At 38.3% G+C, this 26,331-nt stretch overlaps 1 protein-coding gene across 6 annotated transcripts in view; it reads right to left on the bottom strand.

Moving 5' to 3' along the window:
- fkbp16 (FKBP prolyl isomerase 16) overlaps positions 1 to 26,331 on the bottom strand; it is a 56,806-nt gene that overhangs the window by 280 nt on the left and 30,195 nt on the right. For 5 of the 6 annotated variants that reach the window (XM_088006275.1, XM_088006274.1, XM_088006276.1 and 2 more), the window contains exons 6-9: positions 4,141 to 4,358; positions 2,697 to 2,878; positions 2,410 to 2,487; positions 801 to 938 (exon numbers count right to left, since the gene is read on the bottom strand). In XM_088006275.1, the coding sequence (XP_087862401.1) occupies positions 801 to 938; positions 2,410 to 2,487; positions 2,697 to 2,878; positions 4,141 to 4,358 (616 nt within the window). The remainder of the gene's footprint in view (positions 1 to 800; positions 939 to 2,409; positions 2,488 to 2,696; positions 2,879 to 4,140; positions 4,359 to 26,331) is intronic. The other variant, XM_088006277.1, reaches the window with a different exon arrangement.

Consider the following 26,331-nt stretch of genomic DNA (forward strand, 5'->3'; position numbering starts at 1 on the left):
ACATAAGAAGGGAGTGATATGAATATGATTAATTTATCATAGTATCAAAAGAAATGATTGGGTTGAGTACAATTAAAGCCAGATATTTACATACACTATATAAAAAGACACCAATCTGTATTTTTTTTCTTTTTGGTTTCTTCACATTAAATCAATTTTTTTTTTATGTAATGATTACTGTGACTTCTATTTGCCAAATGCCAGAATGAGTGAGAATATCATTTACAACTTTATTTTTTTCAAATTTTGTATTTTACTTAATTGGTTTTGCGCCAATGTTTTGGGTATCCTTTGAAAATCCTTACACAATAGTCTCGTGGACTTTTGGCCCATTGCTCCAGACAGAACTTATGTAACTGAATCAGGTTTATTGCCCACACTCGCCTTTCCAAATCTCCCCACAGCAGGAGCAGAGAGCAGGGCTTTCTGACAGCCACTGCAAAGCAGTGACTTTAACTAATTCAGCTTTACAATTTCTTCTGGGGTTGATCCACACATGATCACTGGCGATTCCCATGGTGTTTATACTTACTTTAAAAAATATATATATATTATTGGAGCCATGGTGTTCTCAGAGCTCATAAACTTATACATTTGAAATAAGTAATGCAAAAAAAAAATTATGGCATTTAGCAAATGTAAAGAAATATTAGTAATCCTAACTAACCCAGAACATAAGTTTGTGTCTCCATTTCAATTATCCTCTTATTCTTGCCTGTGTGAGAGGCATCAACAGTCTGTCACAGGGGCATCTTCTTACACAGCAGATGTAAATATCTGGTTTCTATTTAATGGCTTACTGAAGACTTTTTCTTAGAAGGAATAAGGAATGGTGTGATATCATCTCCGAGCACCTTTGCTGGTTTGACTCTCCACTGTTGCGTATCTTTGCCTCCCGATTGTCGTTTGACAAGTTTGGACAATTCTGCATGGATTGCCTAAGTGTACAGAAGAAAATGTCTTTAAGAAAACTTTAAAATTATATAGTGCATAAGTAATGTGTTGACAGCACTTCACTTTTTCCACATTTTATGTCACAACCTTATTTGAGATTGTAAAAAAAAAATGACTCTCTCCTCAAACTTCCACACACAACACCCCATCATAGCAATGTGTTACCACAAATGATGGGAGGCGGGGTTGTGAAATTGTATTATATTAAAAAAAAAAGACAAGGTGAAGATGAAGTTTAAACTGATAAAATACAAAACCCATTAACTTCTTTCAAGCAGCAAAATCAAAGTTTCCTCAAAGAATTTCTTCACTCTTCTGCGTACAGGTATAATTCCCAAAGCAGCAGATATTTCTGACCCGTCTGGGCAAGTCCAGATATATTGGTGAATGTGGCAGCTTGCCCTCTGTGTCAGGTCGCTGTATTACCGGCAGTGGGATTTTGTAAACAGAGTACAGACCACACAGCCATTTCAAACTGGATTTTCAGACTGTACAGAACATAATTTGTGAAAAGCAGTCTTTATTACTCTGTAAAAAGTGTGTTCTGTAGCTGAAATTAATGACTAAAACAGATTTAAAAAAAATATTTCTTAACCTTAGATTTTCCGGTAACACTTTATTTGAAGGGGTGTGCATAAGACTGACATTCAATTATCATAATTTACATAATCATGCAAGGTTGGCACTTTTAATGGACTTTTAGTGCAACTTTGAGAGCAACTTTGCATTAAAAGTGTCATTATTTACCAAATGACACTTCATGACAGCATTCATAAACATTCATAAAGACTTATTTATGTTCATGACAGGTATTATGTCATGTTTATGACAGTGTATTGTCAGTCTTCTTCACACCACTTCAAATAAAGTGTTACCGATTTTCCCTCAGTCCTGGTTAGTGAAATTTGTCTAGAACTGACAAAAAAAACTACAGGGCTCTTTGGAAAAAATGAGTTATTTTGTTTTTTTGTTGTTTTGTTTTTTTGTTTTTGTTTTTTTTTTTCACAAATCCTGACCAGAAAGTTAGCTTACTTAGTTAAATAAATAAAAATAAAAAAACATTGTTTCAGTGTTTAAGTTTGATAACAAAAAAAAGCATAAATCTTAACGGTTTTGTACCAAAACACAAAAAAATGCTGAAACAATTTTTTTTTTTCTTTTTTTAAATTAAACTCATATGAAGTAAAAACTGCTTGGTTATCATGTCTGGCCAAACCTTTTAATGAGCCACAGGAGGGCCTGCAGAGCCATTTGTGGCTTTGTGGCTACAAGTTGCAGATCTCTTGAATATCCCAACACAAAGTTGTGCTGAGTTGTGAAGTGGAAGGATAAAGTTATATGGGCTTTACATGCAATACGCTGCATATGATAACAGCATGTCATTGCGGACAACTTACTGGCAGATTAGGAAGGAACGCAAAAAGAGGGAGCATCATCTCAGCCACATGATCTCACCTTGGTGGTTGGCTCCAGTTTCAAGGCCTGTTTTAGCACCTCCATGGCCTCTTTGTATTCGCCCTTATCTGACAGCAGCTGAAAGAGATTAGACGACCTGGAGCTTGAGCACTTCCAGAATACCCATAAATTAAAGTAATTATGTCCCAATATCATTTTCCCTCAAAATAATATCTAACACAGGATAACACAGATTTCTCCTCCTTCAAAGAACGCCACGTGTAGGTCACTATTAGAGATTGGGTGAGGTGTTTTATTACATCTCTAGGTGATAACGTGACCCTCACCTTTCCGGTCCTGAAAAGAGCCTTGACGTTGTTGGGCTGGAGGGTCAGGACGTCCCGGCTGGTGTGCAGTGCCTCGTCGAACTGCTCCAGTCTGAGCTGAGCGGTGGCCAGGTTGTTCAGACACTTCACCCGGTATTCCCGCACCTCTTCCTCCTCCTCCTTCATGCCAACATCGTTGCCATCTGCACAGATACGGGCATGTAGCTCACTGCATGCTCCCATGCACTTGATACTGGATTGATTTCAATTTATTATAAACCAAAAAAGAAAAAAAAAAACAAATGGAGAAAAAAGTAGTTACATAAATAATCTTGGGAGGGATTATTATTATTATTATTATTTTAATCCTTATTTTAAAAAAGCAAATTTCACAGAACAATTCCCTGTGGTTCATGCTCTACTTTTCAATTCAGAATTCAGCTGGTTATAGTATTCCTTCTCCTGCGTGGTGTCTGTACCAGACCCAAACATCTAACCGAAAAAGGTATTAACCAAAAAAAATGAGGATTTGTTCACACAAAAACATTTTACTCTGCACTCTTGACTTGTTGGATCACAAATCCAAGCAGTTCATGAACGGCTTATGTGCACCAAGTTTAACCTTAATGCCGATTTTAGCCATTAGTCTTCAATGTGTTGATTGTTTTATTTATTTTTCTGGAATGTCTAGTTTTGACTTTGTGCTGTTAGGAGCAAAATAGTTGACACTACTTCCACAAGTTGTTTGTGTCCTGCCACTAAAATAAAGGCTGCAAATGATTTAGATTTTCTTTCCTCAAGGCGGAATAGATGGATAAAGACAAATGTGGTACTTTTTTCACTCAGTAAATAACAGCTTGTTTTTTTTTTTTTTAAAAAACTGTTCTATGGATGATTTTAGCATGAGAAACAGAACGTTTCTAATGTTACCCCTGTGCGTAATTTAATCTCTGTATAAATACATCTGTTCTGCTGTTTGCTTTTGAACACTTAAAGTTGGATTCAAATCACTTAAAATTCTGCTAGACCTGTAAATATAAGAACATTTGCATTTCTCCAGTTTAATTCTTCATCTTCTCTTTGACTGATTACAATATCTGTATGATCTGAATAAACTCGTCTCTTCGCTCTTATTGATTCATTATGAGGCAGCTGATGTTTTTACTTCATCGTCTTATTCAGCCACATTTCTCCCTCGGGCTTTCTCTGCCTCGTCGATGATTAGCGTGATTAAGGAGGCTGAAATGGTGGGAAAGTTGATTGGCTTTGATCATGCAAAAGAATTAAGTGAAAGCATTTACGGCGGCGCTCAGCACAGATGGACGCAGCCATGCATGGAGGCGCTGCGATTAGCGTGATTGGTGGAGCGCTCCTGTCAGATGACATTCTATACCTGCAGTGTTTGTTCACATGCCTTTGATGTAGCCAGCAGTATAGAAATACCTCAGGATTAAATCAGTGCTACCTTGGCTGTGTGTGGTCAGCACCTCCAGAGCTACATAATAAGCTCTGGCAGCCAGGCTGTACTCCTCTCTCTGGAAATGAAAGTTTCCTCGCTCTCTCTTCTGGTTGCCGACGCGGATGCGGTCGGCGATGGGCAGAGTTTCCGGGTCCGGTTTGTCTCTGATGTCCAGCAGCTGCAGTTGGTAGAGTAGTGGAGCCCATGCAGGGATGTCAGGCTCTCTGCACAGAAATAAGCAAGCAAAGTTAATACCAGGGTACATTTTCCTTTAAGAAAGTTCCCTACTTTTCTCAAATTCTCTGTGGGTTTTTTTTTTTTTCCAGATATTTTCTGTAAAAGCGCAATACATATCTGTGTCACAGAGTGGATGTCAGAGACCAATAGACGTCCTTTTCTTCCTTAACGTTTCCCTGATTTCCTAATGAATACATTTTTTCTTTGTTGTGCTTTTGTCACATCATGCACATATTCTTTGTTTCCATTTAGAGTTCGATGGAGAATAAAAGGATTGACTTCCATGTCACTAATAAAATGGATGCAGTCCCATCCTAAGTGCTATGTGTTGCCATTGGGAGTAACTTGGAGTTTACTTGGTTCCCAACTCAAAGCTGTGTAAACACTTCAACATTGTAATATTGTGCAGGAAAATTAAACATGGATTTTAAAGTGTTTTACAAATTAAAATATGGAAAGTGTTGTGTTGTCTAGAAGCATCTTTTGCTGCAAATACAGCAGAAAGAAAGTATTAAGAAAGTATCGGCTTTGCACATCTATGGACTGAAATTTCTGCCCATGCTTCTTTGCAAAATAGCTTTAGCTCAGCCTGATTACATGGAATGCTTCTGTGATTTATTTATTTATTTTTTATTTTTTTGCTGCAGATTTTTAACTTTTCACCTTTATTTAGGTCAGTACTTTGACTGGATCATTGTAATTCATGAAAAGTTTTGAATTTTAACTATATACCGTTGCTCTGGTTTTATGGTTAGGGTCGCCCTTCTGGGAAGTACACCTCTGCACCAGCCTCAAGTCATTTTTAGTCTCTAACACATTTATTTATTTATTTTACCAGGATTGTTCTGTATTTCTTTCATCCATCTTCCAATCTACTCTGACCAGCTTCTCTGTCCCCAACAGCATAACGTTTCCACCACCATGTTCCTCAGAATAGATGTCAAGGTGCTATGCAATATCATATGCCTTATTTTACTTTTGACTGTTGCCTTTTTATTCATTTTGATGTTACACAACTAGGTTGTATAATGTGACATTACAAAGGTCGGTTATCTTCTGAGCAAACCAACAAACAGTGTTGTTGGTGCTGAAGGAGCATCAGTGTTAAGATGGCAGCAGAATCTCTCAGTACAGATTAATTTGAACTGGATCCAGCAGCCTATGCACTTCAACAATAACACCTTCAAAGATGTCTCAGCCACGCCAGCTCATTTAAGCGGGCAAGTATCTGAAACTCGTACGAACACGATGGCTCAAGAGTCACTCTGAAAGAAAGTTAATTTGGTTTTTAATCATGTGTCTGCTGTGCACTCGTCACTCACAATGGTCCATAAGCAGTTCCACTGTGGAGGTTCTGATTCCAGATGTGTAACAGAGGGAGGTAATAAGACGGAAAGATCATGGGTTGGGAGTAGAGTTCAGTACATCATATTACAAAAATACAATTAAAAGTTGTTAAAAGGTCATTTTTAACAACTAAATGTAAAAAAAAAAAAAAAGATCCCCTGGGTTCAGTTAAAATAGAAAACTTTTAATACTACGTCACAAATTTGGTGAGGTTTAGCTTTCTGCTTGCCTTGACACCGTTGCAGTTTCGTGACAATAGTAGCTCTGAGAGTCGTGTCAAGTCATGAATTATTCAAACTGGTTGTGCCACTGACACAGTTAATGTTACTCCAACACAACTGGTTGTGTACACAGACAGTATGCTGCTGCGTCAGCTGTTGGGATCAGGTTACCCTTTCACCTGTTCCCCTCCGGAGGCCTCGCCCTGTATCACAAACAGCACCCATAGGGGCATGAAGTTAGCAGCCGAGCTCAGGCTTCAGGAATCTGAGCGCAATCGCCACAGTCACCACTGTTTTGATCGTGTCAGAGTATTATGAAACGACTGTCTGCCAGCATATGAACGCAGTCTGGCTGTCTCCACTTCGAGCCACTCTTATCAGAAAACACTGGATAACATTCAAGGCTACATCTTATGTAACAGCGTGCAGCAAATAAATAATCATACTTGCAGTGTAGTTTGTGCTGTGGAAATTTGATGAATGGTTTTAGATCAAATTTGCTTCTTACTGGTCACCAACAAAAAGGATTACTTTCCTGCAAGGGAATGAAATCAAAATCACTAAACTAAACTGAATCTCTGCGATTTATTTGATCTTCCAGTTGGAACTCTGCAGTAAATAAAATAAATGAAACCTTCCCTTCCTCAAAGTGTCCCTGGTGATTTGTACTAGTGCCGTCCCTCTTCATGATGCTTTTTGTTCTTTAATGTTTCTAGTGCCAAGTACCCTAGTTCTTGGCTCAGAACCCATTTTAAAAATTTTAAGCCAAGCAGGAAAGCAGCAATACAAAAACAAACAAACAAAAAAAAACCTTACATTTTTGCTATCTTACTTTCAACAAAAGCTAATTTTACATGAGGCCTGCCTCCTTTAATCGTCAATAGCTTGATTTGCTTTCATTTAACTCGCTTCTGTCTCTTTTGCTGCTCAGGGTGTTTTTAGCACCAGCTTGTGTGCTGAATTTCTGTGAGAGTGTGGAAACACCAGCCAGCTACTGAGTATGTGAAACTAAAACAACATGTATTTGTTCAAATTGCTATTTTTCTTTCTTTGTGTGGACATCTGCACTAGGCACAAACTCTCATGCCAGCTTTGGGGCATGTGCATTATGTGTACAGACTGTAATGGATTTTATTTCTGGTCCAATGCTGGCAGATTAGTGCAGCCAGAAAGCTCGTGCATCGTTGTGTGTTTTAGTTGAGTTTTACATTGCAGCTGCACAGCAAACACCCCTGTGTGCACATAATAGGACAAATGGTGAAATGTTATTTCCCATTAGGATAAGAGATGTCTATAATTTACAGAAATTGCACGTGACAAGCTGCAACTCCAGTCTTAATTATTCGCAAATGCTCTGTGTATGTTTACAGCCATTCACAAGCCTTCAGGCAATATCTCTGTTGTGCACATGCAACAAAGCACACACAAAGCTGACAGTCTGGGATCGTCTGCAAATGTTACTCCTTCCCACAGGGTTGAGAGTATGCATTTGTTTAAGAACTAAGATGTTGTTGATGTACAACAATCTGTGAACAACTTTATTGGTGAACTTTGTTGTATTTCTCTAATCTGCTGCTGTGTTGTGCAATTTGCAGCAGGCTGATTCTCAGATAGTGTGGAAAGGGGCGAAGCTTAAATGCTCTGTTTGCAAACTGCAAATATACCTTTAATAGGATAACTGGACTCAGCTGTAGTTCTGACTTGATAACTTTGTGCTTGCGGTTTTCTGCTTATGGCTCAAAAAGTTGAATTATTAAGGGGTCCAAAATGAAAACAAATTGAAATCTAACTCGTGCTAAAAAAATTAGCCCCTTTATTCAGGGGTTCTGTCAGTCTTCTCTTGAGGCATCTTTGCTTGACTCTTCATACCGTGGAGGACTTTGGGATATTGAGTATCTCAGCTGGTCTTGTGCCTGCCCTGTGAATATATTCACTGCATACTTGATGAATAGATTGCAGCTTTTTTTTCTCCATTTCCTTCCATTTAACATCACAGACGACCATAGTGAATTTGTACAGTTTCAGGAAGGATAATGCACTATGTCTCGAAGCTCAAATACTCTCAAGCTGATTTATTTATTTTTTACCATAGCAGTGTTTTAACTGTACTCCAATGGCCTCTACAGTCATCACAGCTCAACCCGACTGATCTTTAAGATGTGGTGCAGGAGGAGACTGGTATCATAAATACGCAGCTGTCAAGAAAGCAACTGCATGCTGCTATCCTGTCAGGATTGATCCCTACAATCTCTAGAATATTTGTGACACCTCACTGAATCTATGTTATTAAGAATTACTGTAGTTCATAAGGCAAACAGGGTTCAACCTCAGACTAATAACTTACTTAACTTACTTAATAAAGCAACTAGTTTGTGTGACTCAGTTAAAATAGGTAACTTTGTCATTCTTCTGTACCATTGCTAAAGGTAGGGGTTGCTTTACATTGTAAAGCATTATAATCTATATATGTATGTATCTATATGTGCAACTAACACTGGCTTTTGAAGATTTGGATAATGTCTGGCTTTGTAAACAGCTCCAGTGAAACCCCTCACTCATCGTGTCATTAACTATTGATCAGTTTCCAACAGTCAAATTATCCACTTTGTTGCTTCTGACTCACACAGACTGAGGCACATTGTTTGAGGGGTGATGACTCATTGATATTGCTGCTTAAGTGCAAGCAACGCTAACTACTGTGAATGTGCCACATTGATGCGCTGAATACTAAATGACAAATTATCCTGTGGATAAAGTGTCACAGAGACTCGCAAAGACACTGATGGGCAGGATGTAGCCTGGCACTGTGGGATTCGACAAGTGTAAAGCTTTTAAGATCAGCAGTTAGTAAGAAAATAGAAAGAAAGAAAAAAAAAAAAAGCATAATGCAGAGCATTCAATCACAATCTTTACCTGAGACACTAATAAATTCTGAGATTAACTTGTGGACATTGAACAAACCCAACTTGACCAATGAGGAGTTAGAAATGGATCCTATTTACAGATCTATGAGGTTTTTGGTGTTGCAGAGGTCAACAAAGATTAGCATAACACCAGTGAGCTACTGAGCTGAGCTCAGCCAGAGAGCCTCCAAACAGGAAGCAGAAGGTGGTGAGGGTAAGGAGATTCCTTCGCAAACTTGAACAGGCAACTGAAAACTATGGATGGTTCATAAAGTGAGCAGCAATGGACTCAAACTACCTTCCAGCTTTTGAGCAACCTGATCGCACAAAAAGGAAATGTTAACACCTTTTTCTCACTCTTTGTGAAAATTAATATTAGGGTTTTATTAATGAAGATATTCTGTGTTTATACAATGAGTAACAGGAGAACCTGCTGCATTACAACCACAAACGTTTGTGAATTTTAGAAGAATTTAATATGAAAACCCAAAACAAAATAGGACTGTGAAACAGAAGAAAAATATGTGTGCCCTCTTATTTGTGACCCTTTAAACATGAAAGCAGTTCATTCGTTCTCCAGTTTCACTTCATCTTGGGGTGAAACAAGGAAGCAGGTTGTTGTTTAACGTAAACCAGGAGACACAGACGGGGTGTTGGGAGGCAGGGCAGAGCCTGAGGCCTGCAGAGATCAATAGCAGACTGACTTAAAGATATGGGACATTTGCTGTGGTTGCAGCTCTGATAGCACTGACAGACACAGGCTCAGGTGCCAGACAGGATCTGTGTCAACAAACTTCTTCTGAGTGATATTCTCTGTAGGTCACCATGAGGACTGGGAAACAGGATTCGTGGACCAGTGAGGTTACTTTAGGCAGAACACCATGAACACCATGCTGTCAATAAGGAAAAGGTGTTTCACTTCATATCTTATCACCTCAAGCTGGTATATTACTCTGGAAATGTAACCTGACTTAAAGAAAGCTATTCACTTCCCTTAAAACTAATAATTCATATAAATAAAGGTCTGTGTATGCATCAACACGTTCTCTGAAATCTAAATTTCTAAAGAAAATAGGCTTTGGGGAATATTTACAATTGAAACAGATTCAAAGCTTCTGCTTGTTCTTGCTTGGATCCGATGTTTTGGCAATCTGCGTGGCGGCGTGGTGCAAACTGTTTTGTTTTTCATACCATCTAATATAATGAATTAAACGTGATAAAACAAACAGAAGGATCTCAAACAGCAACACGTCATGCCCTGATGTTAGAAAGTTCAAGAACAAAGTCACCGAGATGTTTGAGTCTGTATAAGATTATAGCAGAAATTCGAAGTCTTCAAAGGGATCTTGGATTTAAAACCTTTGGGATCTATAACATGCAAGTATGACGAAAAAGAACTAAAATAAATATATAAGGTGCATGGCAGAAACAGGTTTCTGTGTTATTAATTTCAAAAGAATTAAATAGGATGTAAAAGATGGAATCTGAAAAAATATATATATTAGGCTTATTCCCCACAGAGTTAATCTACACATTTCAGTCAGAAATGTTTCTGTAGTGATCAGACTAGAGAAGAAATATTTCCAGTCATTTTATGTTCATAAGAGAGGAGGTCCTTATGTCATGAGAAGGGTATGAATTTATTACTGCTGACTTACACTGGTGTGTCGTAGCTGAGCCTGCTTCTTCATGAAAGTGACTCAACTTGCTGTCTGTCATGCAGACCCCTGGCTGCTGTGAACAAAAGGAAAAACCTCCCTCCGAGAAAGAAAACAGTGGTCACTTTGACGTCACACACTCCATAAATGATGGAAAGGCCAGCCATGTGCCTCATCCCGGTCTCTATGGTTACAACTTCAGATAGCACACTAATATGGTGTAATAAATATAGCCTGGGGCTTGTATGATAATACAAGATCCAAGAGGATTTATGAGGTTGTTTTTTTTTCATAAGCGTGAAACAGGTCTGCTGCTGCTGCTGCTGTTTTTCAGCCATGTGTTTGTTTTGACTCTTGGATGCAAGCGCGGCATCCACTCACCACCATGCAAAGAGGCTTAGCTATAATCCGGACGTTGCTGAGACGTCACAGATGTTTTTCCTCTCTTATTTCTGGTTGTAATTTGAAGCAAATCAGCCCGCTATTGTAGTCACAGATCAAGAAACCAAACTACGGTGTGAGGCCCTTTTGAGCTTCTCCCTCGGCATGTGCTTCCCTCTCTTTCTTTTTATTTCCTCCTCCAGCAGTGGGGCCAATGAAAGAGGACTTGGAGGGATCAAAGGTATCTACTGCCAACATCCTGGCTGCTGAGCTCCATTAAAGTCCTCATATAACCTGCAGCATATTTTCACGGGCCTTTTAAAACGCATAATAACTCTGCTTCAGACAACATGCAGAAGATGTTTTTTTTGTTTGTTTGTTTTATTTTTTTCAGACCTTTTAATTTTGGTGAGCATCTGAAGACTCATTAAGCAACAAAACGTCATTAAGTACAGAAAGTATATCTTTGCGTGTACAGAAGCTGACAGAATTGGGAAAGGTTTTGGGCAAATAAATGTGATGATCTGATGCATCCAGCTTAAAATGCAGGAACAATAATGAGTAACTTCTTTTGTTTACATTGACTCTGAGTTTATGCTAGACTTCGTCATTTTGACTGACGGGCCACTCTTACTCTATTTTTTACATGTCAAGTTTTAAAATGATATCCATTACAAATTCAATTGCACATAATTTTCTAGTTAATTTTCAAACTCAACAAGAGAATCACACCAAGGAGTTGAATAAATGTAACTTTTTCCCTGCAGTGACAAGAACCGCTGACCGTGGACCTAACAACAACATATATACAAAGAAATTAAGCAATTTCAATTAAAATATGAAATACATGTACACATGTATTTCATGAAGGAGGCTTCTCAATCATATCTTAAGTAATTGTATACCATACATCACGTGAAATAAAGAGATTCTCTTTGAGGGTTATTTTTGAAACAAATACTATTTGGACGCAGTCAAGGTACTTTTGAGTGAAAACATCACACAGGGGAGGAACAGCAGAAACTCTTATCAGGACACGTTCCCTGGAGCTAAATACCCCGGAAGCCTCAAGGCGACCTTCATCATCTTCTCCTCCGGAGAAGATGTCTGGGTTTCTTTTCCCCAAATCAGCGCCTTTTGCAACACATCTGCACAATTTAAAGAAAGTACTTCATGTATGAAAGTAGCTTGAAAAAAAAAAAAAAAAAAAAAAACTATAATCTTGGCCCGGGTGGGAGATCAGCAGAGGTTCAATAAATACTGACTCACAGCGGTTCATTACAGAGTCTTTCCAAGCCAAACGTTTGCACTCGTCTTGACGGAAAAAGGACAGTTAATGCAAAATTTATTAAACATGACTCTGTTCCACTGAATAAAGCACTCTGAGATGACTGAGATTTTCTTTAGCTTTACTGTATTTGATCTGTTTTGTGCATTGTGCAATGGTCTTCAAAAAACAAAAAATCTGTACTAAGGTCAGTGATTCTTTCTTGTCGTTGTCGCAAAACCTCTACATGCAATAGCTTTACGTTAAAACAGATTAATAGCACAAAAAATGTCATGTTTCCTAAAGTAGGATGTTAAATATTTTCTCACCCTCCTTTTTCAGGCACAAACTATCACCACAGAAGGTTTAATACAATATTCTTCAGGGAGATTTTTCATCAGACAATGCAAAGTTATTTTCTACAACCCATCTAAAGTATAATGAATGCATCAAGAATTATAACTCCGATACATAACATGTGACAGTCGGAGGTTGCTTTTAGCTAGTTTTGTGTTTCCGTTTTATCAGGAGTCTGAATTTGTCTTATTTTACAAAAATCAAATCCAAGATATTTTTATATGATTCTTTTCTGAAGACTGGGCAACTCAAATAAATATGTTAATATATAATTTATAAGCATGTAAGTACATGTAAATCAATTACTATTTCTAATTAGTTATAAAATTCATTAAATATATTTAACTATAAATCAAGGAAAATATAATGCATGAGTTTAGGCGTGTGAGCATAAAATGTGTGAGTTTTTTTTCTCTCAGATAAGAAATAAAATACAAACCAATTCAAGGTAAAACTTTTTTTTTTATTATTTTCCTCTTGGGACTACTGATTAGTACTTTTCACTTTATTTAAGAGTTTTAAGAGAAATGAGCTAAAACAAAGGTGTCAAATCCCTTGTCCTCTAGCAGTGTCCTACAACTGGTACAACAAACCCGAATCAAGTGGCTCAATCGTCTTTTCAGCATGTAATCAGTTCAGCGAGTTCTGTCAATGATACTTGAAAACTGGAGTTTTAGACTTGAGACCTGAAATGAAGCCCAACATCTATAAGCTTCTATAGAGATAGAAAGAGAATATTTGTTTACATGCGTAAGTGAAACTATTTGACAATCCCCATAATGGATTTTTTAAAATGACCCTTCCACCAGGACAAGCTGCTCAAGGAAGGAGCCAAGAATTTGATAATCTATCTAAACCTTGTTCATTTGTTGTTGTTTTTTTCTCTCCTCCATTTCAGGTGAAAATGTTTTCAGCATTACAGAAGACGTGATTAGATCCATATGAAGCTCATTAGTTTGTCAAACCAGTCACAAGCCGACTTCATCTCCCTTTATTTTTATTACTATGTATCAGATGTGAATTGTAGACATACCTGCTTCAAACAACTAAACAAATGTCAACAATTTAAAGGTCTTAAAAAAATCAACACCATTCTGTCGAATCACAAGTGAAGTTTCTGTCTTATGAAATAATCCGTAATCTTTCAGGTCTGGACTCTTATGTGAGGCAGCGACTGCATGAATTATTGCTCAAAAGGGCTTGAGGCAGAGCTTGGTTTTAAAAACTCAAAAAAGCAGTCTAACACGGATGTCATCATTTAATAAATGTTCCTGTAATGTTATGTCCTCATGATATGTAATCCCAGGATTGACTCCTGATCAATAAACATGAACAAGCCGATGTCTCTGAGGTGTGTAACGTATGATAAAGGGCAGGATCTCCTGAGGCTCCGGGGCCCGAGGTTCAGCTTCACAGTGGATGCTCTGACAGGTTAAAGTTAAGTAATAACTGCTTAGCTCTTTCTTTGCTCAGATATTATGTCTACAGATTCTATAAACTGCATCTCCAGCTGTTTAAGGTATCACTATTTGAACTTTAAAGGTCTCTAATGGCCAAGCAAATTCTGACTGAAGCGCCAATAAGCCAGTTACTCTTAAGGTCTGCTTACTTTAATGGCAGTGTAAAGACAGCTTTGTTTAAAAAGTGAATGACTTAAAAGTCTACATAAGCGATTTTGCATAAAGATGATGGGAATATATTTGTCCGAGTTGCAACGAGCATTCATGTTTGTTACAGCAAGCTCCTTTTTCTTTATGAATGCCATTTTGGTTAGGGTTTAAATGTCATAAAGAGATAGCAATCACAAAATAATTTCCTTTCCAAGCCTGAGCTGTCACATGAACATGGGTGAAATCAGATAACTCCCACAGGGAAAATGTCATCGTCCCTGGGATATCATTTTGCAAATTAGAAGCAGAACATGCAGACCCTGGTTATCAGAGTCTCTGAAGGTTGATTGGATGGGAATACATTTTAAGGCACATGATGTTGCTTAACTACCATAGTTGACCTTCACACCTTAAACTGACAGATTTTCTTTTATTGTTTCTTTCTGGCTGCCATGGAATAAAATTGACCTGTCAGTAATTTGCAATTTACCCGCAGCAGAGACCAATCAGACTGATCTAAGTTTGAAAGATCATGAGGATTTTTTTTATGGCCTTGCTAACTGCTTCTCCGAGCAAAATTAGGAGGTATGATCCTCAAAGTTCCTGACCTCAATGACATTTTGTAAAGTACTCTTTCTGCTGTTAAGTTTAGTTTTTTTTTCTTCTTCTTTTTATAGGTTTTGTTGGCTCTAGTGGCCTTTATTTGAAAGTAGTTAGACAGGAAGGAGGATTATGAGGGAGGGGGAAGACATGCGGCAAATGTCGCCAGGCCAGGAATCGAACCTGCGACCACTGGCATGAGGACTAAGGCCTTGATACATGGGTTGTGCTTTGTCCCTGCGACACCACAGCACCCCTTCTTCTTCTTTTTTAAAACACCAACACAAAATTTCTTTTTGGTGAGATTTTTGAAACATGCTTTCTAAAGTGTAGATTCCTAAATTGGATGAAGGTGTATCTGTTTGAACTAAAGATGCAAAAAAATATACAAACTGTCTTGTTCACACATGGCTACTGTAGGGTTTTGTACCAGAACTCTGAACATTGTAGACATTTTTATGAAGAAAACAAAACAACAAACAAAAGTAAATGAGCAAAGACTTTTTTTTTACCTTTAGCTTAACACTTCTTCTCGACTCATATGCTGCTATAAACTATTTTCTCTAGGACTCAAACAGCCATTTTGATTTAACCATGAAGTTCATTCTCATTATTAGTCAGGGGCATACAAAACTAAATGCCTGAGGTAGAAGAGGAATAACCTCCTTCAAAATGCTCAGTAATGAGGGATATTCCATTGTGTTCCTGCTGTGATAGTTCTGTGGTTGATTTTGGCCATTTTAAGAAAGAATAAACATGGGAAAACCCTAGTTTTTACTTAATATTTGTATTATTATTTACTTGAATATTTATTAGTATTACTGAAATATCTGTCAAACATCCATATGTCTTAAAATGTTAGAAAACCACACAAAATGGTGTCCTTATTTTATCGCTTGACTGTTTGTCCCCAAATGTGACAAGAACCTCAGCTGCAGCAGGTGTGCCCAAGTCCAGTTCTGAAGAGCAACTATCCAACGACTTTCACATGCACCTCAAACACATCTGAGTCAAATGAACGGCTCATCACCAGGCCTCTGTCTGGCTGAGTGGCTGCGGATGAGGGGATTTAGCCACTTGACTCAGATGTGTTGGAATGGGGAGGAGAAATCTAAAAGCTGCAGAACAGCTTTCCAGGACTGGAGCACCCCTGGTTTTATTGAGTGTTAGCACTCTGTCACGTTTGAAGAAAAAAACCCTAAGGTTGGCTCTCTAAGTGTTTCTAATCTAACCCAACAATGACTCAGCTTCCATTTTGTGGCCAACCCTGCCCGAGAGTCATTAGCAGCTACCTCCTGACTTATTAGACACGTTGTCACACAGGAGCAGCTTGCGTTTGAGGGCTCCTTAGTCTCTCTTCCAGTGCAGCGATACAGACCATGAGTAATAAATACGAGTGAAGCAACACTTTTTTTTTTTTATCCAGAAAAAAAGGGCTTGGTCTAACTCCAACCCAATTCATTGGAAAAGGCAAAGGTCAGCCTTAGAAAGCATGGAAAACAAATATATTTAGCAGTTTATATTGCTCAGTTTGAACACCAAAACGGTTTTTGGAGGTGTTCAAATAAAATCTCTGTTTTTGTCCTCTGGCTCAGTCCTACTAATCTCATCATATTTATCCAACCACTGGGAGAGTCTCATTTACAAAGAGTCCTGCTAATGAGCCTGTGGTAATCTTCAAGGCTTAAACACTGCATGCCTGATTTTGAGCACGCAGGGAGGACGTCAGCGGGAATCTGCCAGTCATTAACTCTGAGAGGAATATTTAGAGCGTCTGTGCATGTGTGCGAGCGTGAGTTTGCATGCGGTGCGTTGCTGCAGACGTCTGATGACGAAGCGCTGACGTCTCAGTGGGATGAGTCATGTTCCACTCACGCTCGCAGATCCACAACAACATAACCGAGGTGTCACTTGTCACTCTGCAGAGACCTCTTTCCTCCGGCCTCCCAGGCTTGCGCTCGTCACCTCCCATCCCCCCTGCAGCAGGAGAAGCACACCGTGCTGCACACTACCAACACATACAGTTATTTGTTTAGACCCACTGCTGCCTCAGCCAGCAAGACCATGATGCATTCAACGCGTTAACCTGACAACGCAGACCTGTATCAGATTCTGTGTGTGTGTGTGTGCGTGTGTGTGTGTGTGTGTGTGTGTGTGTGTGTGTGTGTGTGTGTGTGTGTGTGTGTGTGTGTGTGTAAGCAGCGCGTCGCTGTCAGAAACAGCTTGCCCCTCCACTTTGCCATCTGCTTCCATTCTGCTGTAGTTACAGATGAGCAAAATGAATAAAAAGGGCTCATTAGTTGCCCAGCAACTTAATCAGTTATTACAAGACAGTCTGCTGCAGCTTCTGTTGCCACAGAGGAGTGTTTTGCTTTTCAGTTGGTGTGAGGAAGTATTTGGGAAAGTGTGAAATAATGATAAGATACAAAGTTTAGGAGCGAACAAATAAGAAATAGGACCAAGCGGGCTCGTGGTCAAAGCTCCAAGAAATAGAGTCTGTGTTTGAGCAATGGCAAGAAAATTACCAAATGCAGCTAGGAATATAAATGCATTGTTTTATTAAGTCAAAGCAAGCAAAGCTACAAACAGCACTAACATGAAACAGTCCTGTGTTGGGAATGCTGCCCAACCACATCTGAGGGTGAAAGTGTTTATAGTGTTCTGAGCAGCTACTCTTCTGAGTAGCTGGCTGCTAGACAGAGGAGACACAGTTATAATTTTTTCAGACTGGGATAATGAGATGGTGGCTCATCAAAGACATTCAGTTCAGACTTTACTGTTATAACAGAAAGGAACAAAGGCAGTTGTCTAAATCTCTGGAACATACAAATGTCACAACAAAGCAGGCTCCTTATTGTGATTGTTTTTCATGTTTTTATTGCAACCACCAGAGTTCAATTAAACATGTAATCACCCACTCACTGGGGCACTGAGAAGAATCTGGCGCACTGATCATTTGCTACAAAACGCAAGCAGGCCGTAACTGCGTATTACTTTACAATAAAAGATAAGGAGAGAGGTCGGTTTGCATTTTTGCAAAAGCAAAATAAGTTAAGTGAGAAATATATTTAACACTGTGAAAACTTCTTTTTCCAAGAAGATGGTGCTAAGAGTTGGAAAAGAGTCAGCCTGGGGCCAGTTAGCAGACCGCTGTCTGAAAATCTTAGAGGTTGGAAGGATAACAGCTCAACAGGTTTGAGATTTCTTTGTCAGGAAGGGGATTTATTTAGGCCTGTGGGGAGTGGTACGTTTGAAGGATTGAATAACAGAAATATTACAGGAGGAAATTAAGCCTTCAATTCATAAAAAAACTAAATTATTTAAATATTTTCCTGTAGATTCACACATGACATAAGCTGTTGCTCATGTACCACAAGAACAAAAGGTTGGCTAGTTACTAACTCTGGTCTGCAAAATCTTGCATTCTTTTTAAAAGCCTATTTTATATTACACAATGACTACATTATTCCAATGACACTATCTACTTTTTGCGGTCATTTTAATTAAATCCTATTCAGTATTTTTGAGGACATTTTATTTTAAAACGGTGTCTCAACTTACCCCAAAGTAGAAAAAAATACGTCATCTGCAGACTTGACAAAGAGCTTGTTAAAGAAGTCTTCCAATTTGTCGCTTTGTTCACTTTTTACTGGTACAAAAAAAAAGAGTTTTTTGCCAGTTTGGAGGAGGACAGAGGAGTAGTTTACAAAGTCTTTTATTTTGGAGCATACATCAAAGTTTTTCTGTTGTAGTTTAGGTTTCCATTCAACAAATTTTAACAAGACCACATTATGTTCTTAGGTTGTTGTTTTTTTCCTCTCTCTTAAACGTTGGGTTAGGTTTTTGCTGTTACATATCCTTCGTCTTACTCCACCAAATTAACTGTTGTGGTTATGAGTACTATAGACTGCAGCCACAAATTAAATATAAATAACAGCTGGTATGGGCAAGAAAATTGCTGGTCAATCTAACCTTGTTTGATTATCATGTGTTGCTTTCTTATGCCGTACTCTGGAAAACAAACCATTGTAACATGTTGCTTATTTCACAAAGCACAACCCCACAACATGTCCACATTTAAGGGGACATATTCTGCTTAAGCACCAGCTTGTGAGACTCGGTCATGAGAGGTGAGCATTAGACAGCAGTTAAAGCTGTAAATATAACATAATTGCACTTTTCAACCTTTTATTTTTGAGGTGAGGTTCTCTGTAACCACATCAACTGGACACAATAACATCAAATGAGGAAGGATGAGAAGCAACAAAGCAACATACAAAACTCATATTTGTTCTATCATGTTAACCAATCACCCGCGGAATTAGTCAATATCTCTTATACTTATGATGCAAATTTTACAAAAAGGGAACCATATGACAACTGTAAATAGGTAACTACATTGGCAAAAAATTTTTTTTATTAAAATCTAAAATAATATAATTGAATTATAGATAGTCATTTCCCCTAAAGAAATGCATTTCATCAGCTATAATTATTTCCTTTCTCATAATGTTTTGAAATGGTAAGCAACAAACTTGGTGTGAGCTATGCAAGGACTGAGGTGTTTTTGGTGTAAAGTTAACCTGCTGCCTTGGTCCTTTTGGATAATAAAGGGAGTAAGTTACAGAGCAGAGCTCCAATCAGAGTCATTGTTCACTTCCTGGTTCTGTCAAGCTACAGCACACTTTGTTGTCAAATAGTATGTAAAAAGATTGTCTTTGAAGATGTATAACCAAAGCATTTTCCAAATGGTCTTGTGACTAATCCTACTAAGCTACAGTACAGATTTTTAAATAAAACATCAGACAATATTATAAAAGTCCTGCACCCAATTCTTTGTTCTGCTTAAGTAATAGTGTCCCTTCAATGAGCTCCAGCTTATTGAGCAATGAGTTCAAACGAGCAAAAAGTCTTAGACTGTATGGCTTTGTCGTTATCTCTTCTGAGGAATCTCTCAGCTTCGAACGCCTGTGGGTGTGAAGCGACTTCCAGCCAGCTTGTTTTATCCGATTTTTGTGTCACTAATGAGAGACATGCATCATAATTCTTTACCAGCAGAAGCTAGACATGGTAAATCCAGATTTAAACAGTGACTGAATATTATAATTATGAAATTACAAAATAATTCTGTGTCACTGAAGTGCATCACACAACACACTCCTACCACTCCCGCCTCTGATCACATCTTTTCTAGAGAAGATGAAGTCAATGGTCCACAAAGCACCGTATTTTTTATTAGCTTCCTTCGTATCATGATCTTGTGACAATACTGTCAGCTCCAATTGTTGAATGAACTTTAAAAGCAACCTATAAACGTTTCCATCCATTATTACTTCGTAAACAGTGCGCCGCTGTCTGACGTCATCGTTCTTCTTCTGTGCGTGTGGGTCACTTTGGGGTCGTAAATCGATCACACAGAAGTCTGATTGTGGTCACATTTAATTAGTAGCATGAACGACCAAGCAAAATAAAACAAAAACAAAAGAGAACAGATTTTGGTAAAAAAAAATAAATAAATAAATAATAAAAAAAATATATATATATATATATAAATATATATATATGAAATCAGCATCAAGATCTTCTCTGCAAATGTAATTTGTTTTTGTTTGTTTTTGGGGCTTGTCATTGTTTTATGTATTAATGCTTGAAAGCTGCTTTGTGTTCATCTTTTTCTCTCACGCTTTTTTTTTTTTTTTTTTTTTGTTACATTTATTGCTTCTTGGCAAGAGAATGAATCATCAGCAACATGCCTGAGCACAACTGAAAAGAATGAGTTTTAAAAATTCTAGCATGGGTACTTTAAATACAAAATGGTTTGTCCAAATACAAATACAAAGATAAAAGGAAGTGATGACACAGCTACTTATGTGTATTACATACTTCACAAAAGGTAGTTAACATTGATTTGAGAGAAATATATTTACAAAATAGTCGATCAAGCAAGATACTGACAATGCTTCGTCCTCTTATTTCGCAGTTTCTACTCACTTACACTATCCAGCAAAAGCTCAATAAAAGCATATTTTGCTCGAGGACATTTGCTTTCCCATTAAATTTACTAGTAGCGCAGAAAGCAGAAGTAGCTTTAACTATGAACAGTACTATATTACAGACAATACTGCTGATGTGAGAGATAAGCCTCCTGCTGGCAGAGGGGAAAGGTAAACATCCAGGGAGATTAGATAACAGACATGTGCAATTCAAACAGTGATTCAAGTGGTAAAAAGAAACAAAAAAAAAAGTGCAGCCACGGCGCCGAAAAAGCGGCCATCTAGATTTCAAAAGTTATTCAACCTATTTGCACCATCCAGAATTTAATTATTGCTTGATTTTAGTTCAAGTTTAACCTGTTGAAAGTATGCGGCAGTGTAGCAGCACTGTTGCAAACTGAAGAGAGCGTGCTCATTGGGAGCTGAGCCCGATGTTATCTGCAGCACTGCAGCTGTCAGTGCTTGCTGGCCCGCTCCCGAAGTATGAGATCTGGGTGTGGTTTTCTCGTCAACTTGCTGTGACCGTGCCGGGAAAGAGAATCGCAGAGCCAAAAAAGCTACAGTCAAACTAGTTTAGATCACGTGACTTCACAGTCAAGAGTTCAGCTGTTGGTTTTATAGCAAAAAAAACCCCAAAAAACCCACAAAAAAACATCTGGTCTATAAACAAGTTTAAGCTACACCAAACATCAGCGTGTTTGCTAGAGTTTTCTTGCAGAGAGGAAGCATCAAAAGAGACAAATGGTTCAATTTTCGTATTGTGCTTTTCACAGCAGAGCGTCACAAAGGTCACATTATTCATTTTAGCCAGGTGGCTCTGCAGAGTGAGTCACAGAGTGATCAGAGGACATCCACCTTCTTGGAGAGGACAGCATGCTTACGCACATGGACACAGGGGAGGAGAGACTGCACATAAAAACTAATAAAATTGACAGAGGCCAGTGCAACTGTCTGGCGAGTGAGTCATTCCACCTGTGTAATTGCAAGTGCCTATTGTAATGAAAAGCAGAAGTGCTAGTGTTTCACTGTGTCATGTTACACGGGATGATAAGAAGAGAGATTAGTTTGCAAGAAGGAGGAAGAGTGAACATTTATTACATCTGGCATAAAGCTAATCAGAGTGCAACTTTCCACTTTTTCAGGGAGAACAAAAAAAAACAATCATAATTTCCCTCATTCTGGTGGCGAGTTACAAACACATAACCCATAACGAGAAATATCAGTTAAAACCAAGCAGATCTGGCAGTCAGAAGTAGAGATGCACTAAGAAATCACCTGGAGTCTTGATCAGCTCTGGACCTGTGAGCAGGTGGTCACAAACAGGAAAAACTCCGAGAGTTGTTTTATTTTCATGCCACCCAAAGAAGCTAGATTAGGTGTTTGGTTTCTGACTGGTTTGTCAATGTTAAGGGCAAATCGAGCTAAAATCATCAGATTCCAATCTCCAGAGGCTTCCTCAATGCTTCGCTACTTCTGATTTCACAATGTTGTACGTTTCTGCAAATGTGTCTCATTATAACTGGCTAAGTGTACGTCATTTGGTAGTCAAATGTAGAACATTTAACTTTTTAAAAACTAGGAAGTAGGGAGGGTGACTAGAGTAAGGGAAACTTGCTCTATTTAACCCTTTTGAGCTTTTAACTTCTGTCTGTCATGAAGGTTATGCTAGATTTATAATGTATCTGTGATTGTTTAGGCAGAAAGCTGGAATAGTTACAGGCAGGACAAAGCTTTACAAAATCAGAAGATTTGAAAAGAGCCTCAAATTGTGGCACTGCTAATAAAAACAAATGTGATACCTAAACCAAAAGATTAGGTTAACTTATTCAAGTTAAAGTCAACCAAACAGGTGTGAATTTTGAATTCAGAGTCATGCAAAGTAACACAGGACCTTTTGTGCATGGTGAGGTGGCTTCTGTCATTTTCAATAGTGATCAGACTTTGTAAGGGTCTGGATTATTGGTTGGAATCTACTCCATTTTAGTTCTATGCCTTTCTCCACTCTAGGCTGAAAATCACACATGATCTCATTTGTGTTTCTCTACCTTAGACACAGAGGAACTGCTCAGGAAAAAATTGTTAAACTTTCTCTGTAAACATGTTTTGTCAAAGCAGCAAATTTTTGTGCTTTAAAGAACAGCTGAAGAAAGACACACAAACCAAAAATGTCATGAGTTATTGACATCTTCTATGTCAACAAAAGTTGCTTAACTCTTCCTTGATTTTAATACGCCTCTTTCCTGAGAATCCTACATCTGATTCAACCTCTTAGGAACCTGCACACATCTCTTTTAGTCTGAAAATAACTTCCTGTCACGCCTGAATTTTGATAAAGACGCAGAAGCCCTGAGACATTGATTTGTTTTCACAATACCTGTAAAATAAACTTTGCGATCAAGGCCTTCTTTTGTGTGGAAGTGTGCTTCCCCTGAGTTCCAAGGAACCTGTAGATTCTGGTCAGCTGCCCTCCCTAATGGGTGTGACAAAGAATTTGCAACATGGGAAGATTTTCACACCTATAAACCATTTCTAGAGAGTCAACACAGGCCACCACCACAAAAAGGTGCTTTGCAATAATCAGTTCGTTCAAGGTAACTCTATAGGCATGTTTTCACTCCAAAAAGCAAGACTGAGCAAAGTTTCCTGAGGCCATTGTTCCCCCCCTCCATATCTATTGCAGGAACTATACAGGATAAAGACAGTTTAATAGGAAATATAAACTTGAAAACTGTTGTAGGAAATTTGAACTTTTGAGATTACCCTAAACCTTTGTGAAATGAGTTTTGAAGTGGCGGTATTATATATTTTCCAGGCACCTAGTGCCATTTTATAGCACAAGCCAGTAACAGTTACCTTCTGTTGTTATACACATGGTGTCTGTATCAAACATGGCTTTACAATTTGACAATTGGCCTCAAATTTGAAATTGGCCTCTGTGTCTTTAAGAAGTTCTTTCTCTTCTTAAAGACACAACACTCCACCTTCGGTAAGTCATCCCAGCAATGCTCCTTTGTTATACCATTTACAGTTGTTCTTAGGAGCGATGGACTGAAAAGTATAGTTTGAAGTCCATGTTTAGGAGATGTGCAGTTCCACCAGGTGTTTACTAATTTGGTGGAGCTGCAGCTTAAGAAAGAGCTTTATGAAGATAAGTGGCTCGCCCTCATGCTGCAGGGAGAAGTGATCTAAGCCAACAAAGCCTTAATGTTGTGTTTCACACTGTATAGTGGACCGTATAATATATATTGATTGAGTATTGGCCCTCACTGCCGCTGGGCATAATATACCCAAGCTGCACAGTAGTCTACACTTCTTTGGAAGAAGCAGAACAACAGTCAGTATTTGAATGCAGAACATGCAAGGTTTTAAGAAATTGTGCTCTTGGGAGTTGGGCATTTTGTGTTTCAAAACTGAGAACTTTATTAAGTAATTAATTAATCAGTTTAGTGTGAAAAAATAGAGCCTATGGCAATGGTTTTCACATTGCGATAAGCAAACATGTAGAAAATGTTCTGTTCAGTTGTCACAAAAATGTAATTTTAAAGCCAAATGCAAGGAAATCTGTGACGAAAACCTGGTAGAGGCTTTAAAAGACTAAAGTGGCAATAAGAAAGCCATTGTTGAACAAAAGAGGTGAAAGTTTACCACATCCCATGTGGGACAAAACCAAAATGTGGAACGAGGGGCTTTGGTCTGAGGAGGCATTCATATATGCCCTCTAAGAGTCTTGTTGAGCTGTTTTACAGAGCAGAACCAGCAACAGAGCAGAGATATTCTTTCTAGATCTCCAATGCTATTTGAGACATTCTTCCAAAAGATCAATGAGAGGACCTGCATCTACAAAGGCACAACTGAGGGTTCAATACAACTGTATGTCACACTGATCAGATTCCTGTTCCATACAAACAAACTTTTATTCTGCTTCATAAACTTGCACTAAGTTGCCTCACTCTGTTGCAAAAAATATTGGTAAAATACGTGGATTGTTGTGATTGCAAATGTAAAAATGTTCAAGTGTTATAAATATGTTTGGAGATTCCCCTAAGCTTCTTAAATGGGGGCAACATGGTGAACTCACTGAATGTTCAACTATTTATCCAGATAAATATTAGTGCCTCCTGCAATTCATTCTGATGACCCTCTTTGTTGTAGCAATCAAGTTAATGCTCCCACCATCTCTAGGGGTGTGTGTGTGTGTGTGTGTCCTCGACAGTGCTGCCAGCAGAACACAGACTGTGTGAGCTACAGATCCTGCAGACTGCAGTGATGAATCATACTGTCTGACCAGCTTTGCACTCCCTGATGTGCTCTTAACAGCTCTGTTTGCAGCAGAGGATTGACAGAGTTCAATCAGTGCATATGCCAGAGAACAGAAAGAGGCTAATGAGATTTCCCCCATTGTCTTCCTGTCTGTCACATTATAGTACAGGCATGCTGAGGTCACTCAATCCGCACTCAAACATGACATCTGTTGCTGCTTATATTTTATTTTATTTTTGTATCTCTTATAATCAAATATTTAATGAACTGTTTAACTTCTCTACAAGAACTCAGAATAACAAAGACTTAAAAGAGATCTGGCTCAACTCACGTCAGAGAAACTGACAATATTTCTAACTAAAACACTTCATATTCCGTGACCCGAGAAAAAGACAGTTTAAGGTAACGCACATCAGTTAAATGAATCATTTTGGAAAAGCAGACACGAAGCTCTGATTTTGTACCTTGTGGTTCAAATAAGGTTTGACTGCACAGCACACAACCCTAATCAGTGGCATCAAAACAATCATTAACCAGCCTCCTGCTGCCTCCTGCTCCACACACGACATGGAAAGAGATTCCCGACTTCTCACAGGCTGTGTTCTTCGCAGAGTGCTCGCAATACAAACACTGGCTAATGTGCAGTACTTAGAACAGGTAGAAGAAGAAAAAACTGTTTTATACAAGAGAAAAAAACAAGCCCTCACTACAAAATGTTTGAATGTTAGATTTATTTATTTATTGATGACAATGGTCTATATTTTCTCCTTAGCTATAAAACTAGATGTGGGTCATAAATCTAGCAATGAATTCTGCCCCTTTTCTCGCTTTTACTGCCACATGATAATATTCAGCAAACAAATGGGAGCTAATGCAGCTTTTCTGCCGATGAGTGTTCTGTCTGTAGAAAAATGCTGGAAAATATTTTATTTTATGGGTTTCTTAAGCTATAATGATCACAGTTTGCTTCCCTCAAAAGCATATTTGGATCAACACTGTGTGCTTTAATCTATTAATTCATAATTGGCTCTAATGACAGTTGATGATATTGCCTTTTTAATAAAATTGCATCACAGCCTGACTACATATTACGGTCAATTATCCCTGTGTAAGCACCGACAACTAAATAAATCAGCAGATTTGATCGTTAGATGGTTTTATGAAGTGTTTATGCGGTGTGACACACAATATGATACAATTACTCATTTGCACGTTGTTAGATTTGAACAGCATTACTCGCTTTTGCCTGTTCAGTTTATCTTGAGCAAACAATTGAACTGTAAAGGACAGGTTTTAAGCAGCAGTTACTAAGTGATTTTTCCGTTTATACTGGCTCTTCACTGGTGCAAAGGTTACAAACCCA

The sequence above is a fragment of the Poecilia mexicana genome, unplaced genomic scaffold, assembly GCF_051168715.1.
Source record: "Poecilia mexicana isolate PSO_F unplaced genomic scaffold, ASM5116871v1 scaffold_6, whole genome shotgun sequence".
Classification (NCBI taxonomy): Eukaryota; Metazoa; Chordata; class Actinopteri; order Cyprinodontiformes; family Poeciliidae; genus Poecilia; species Poecilia mexicana.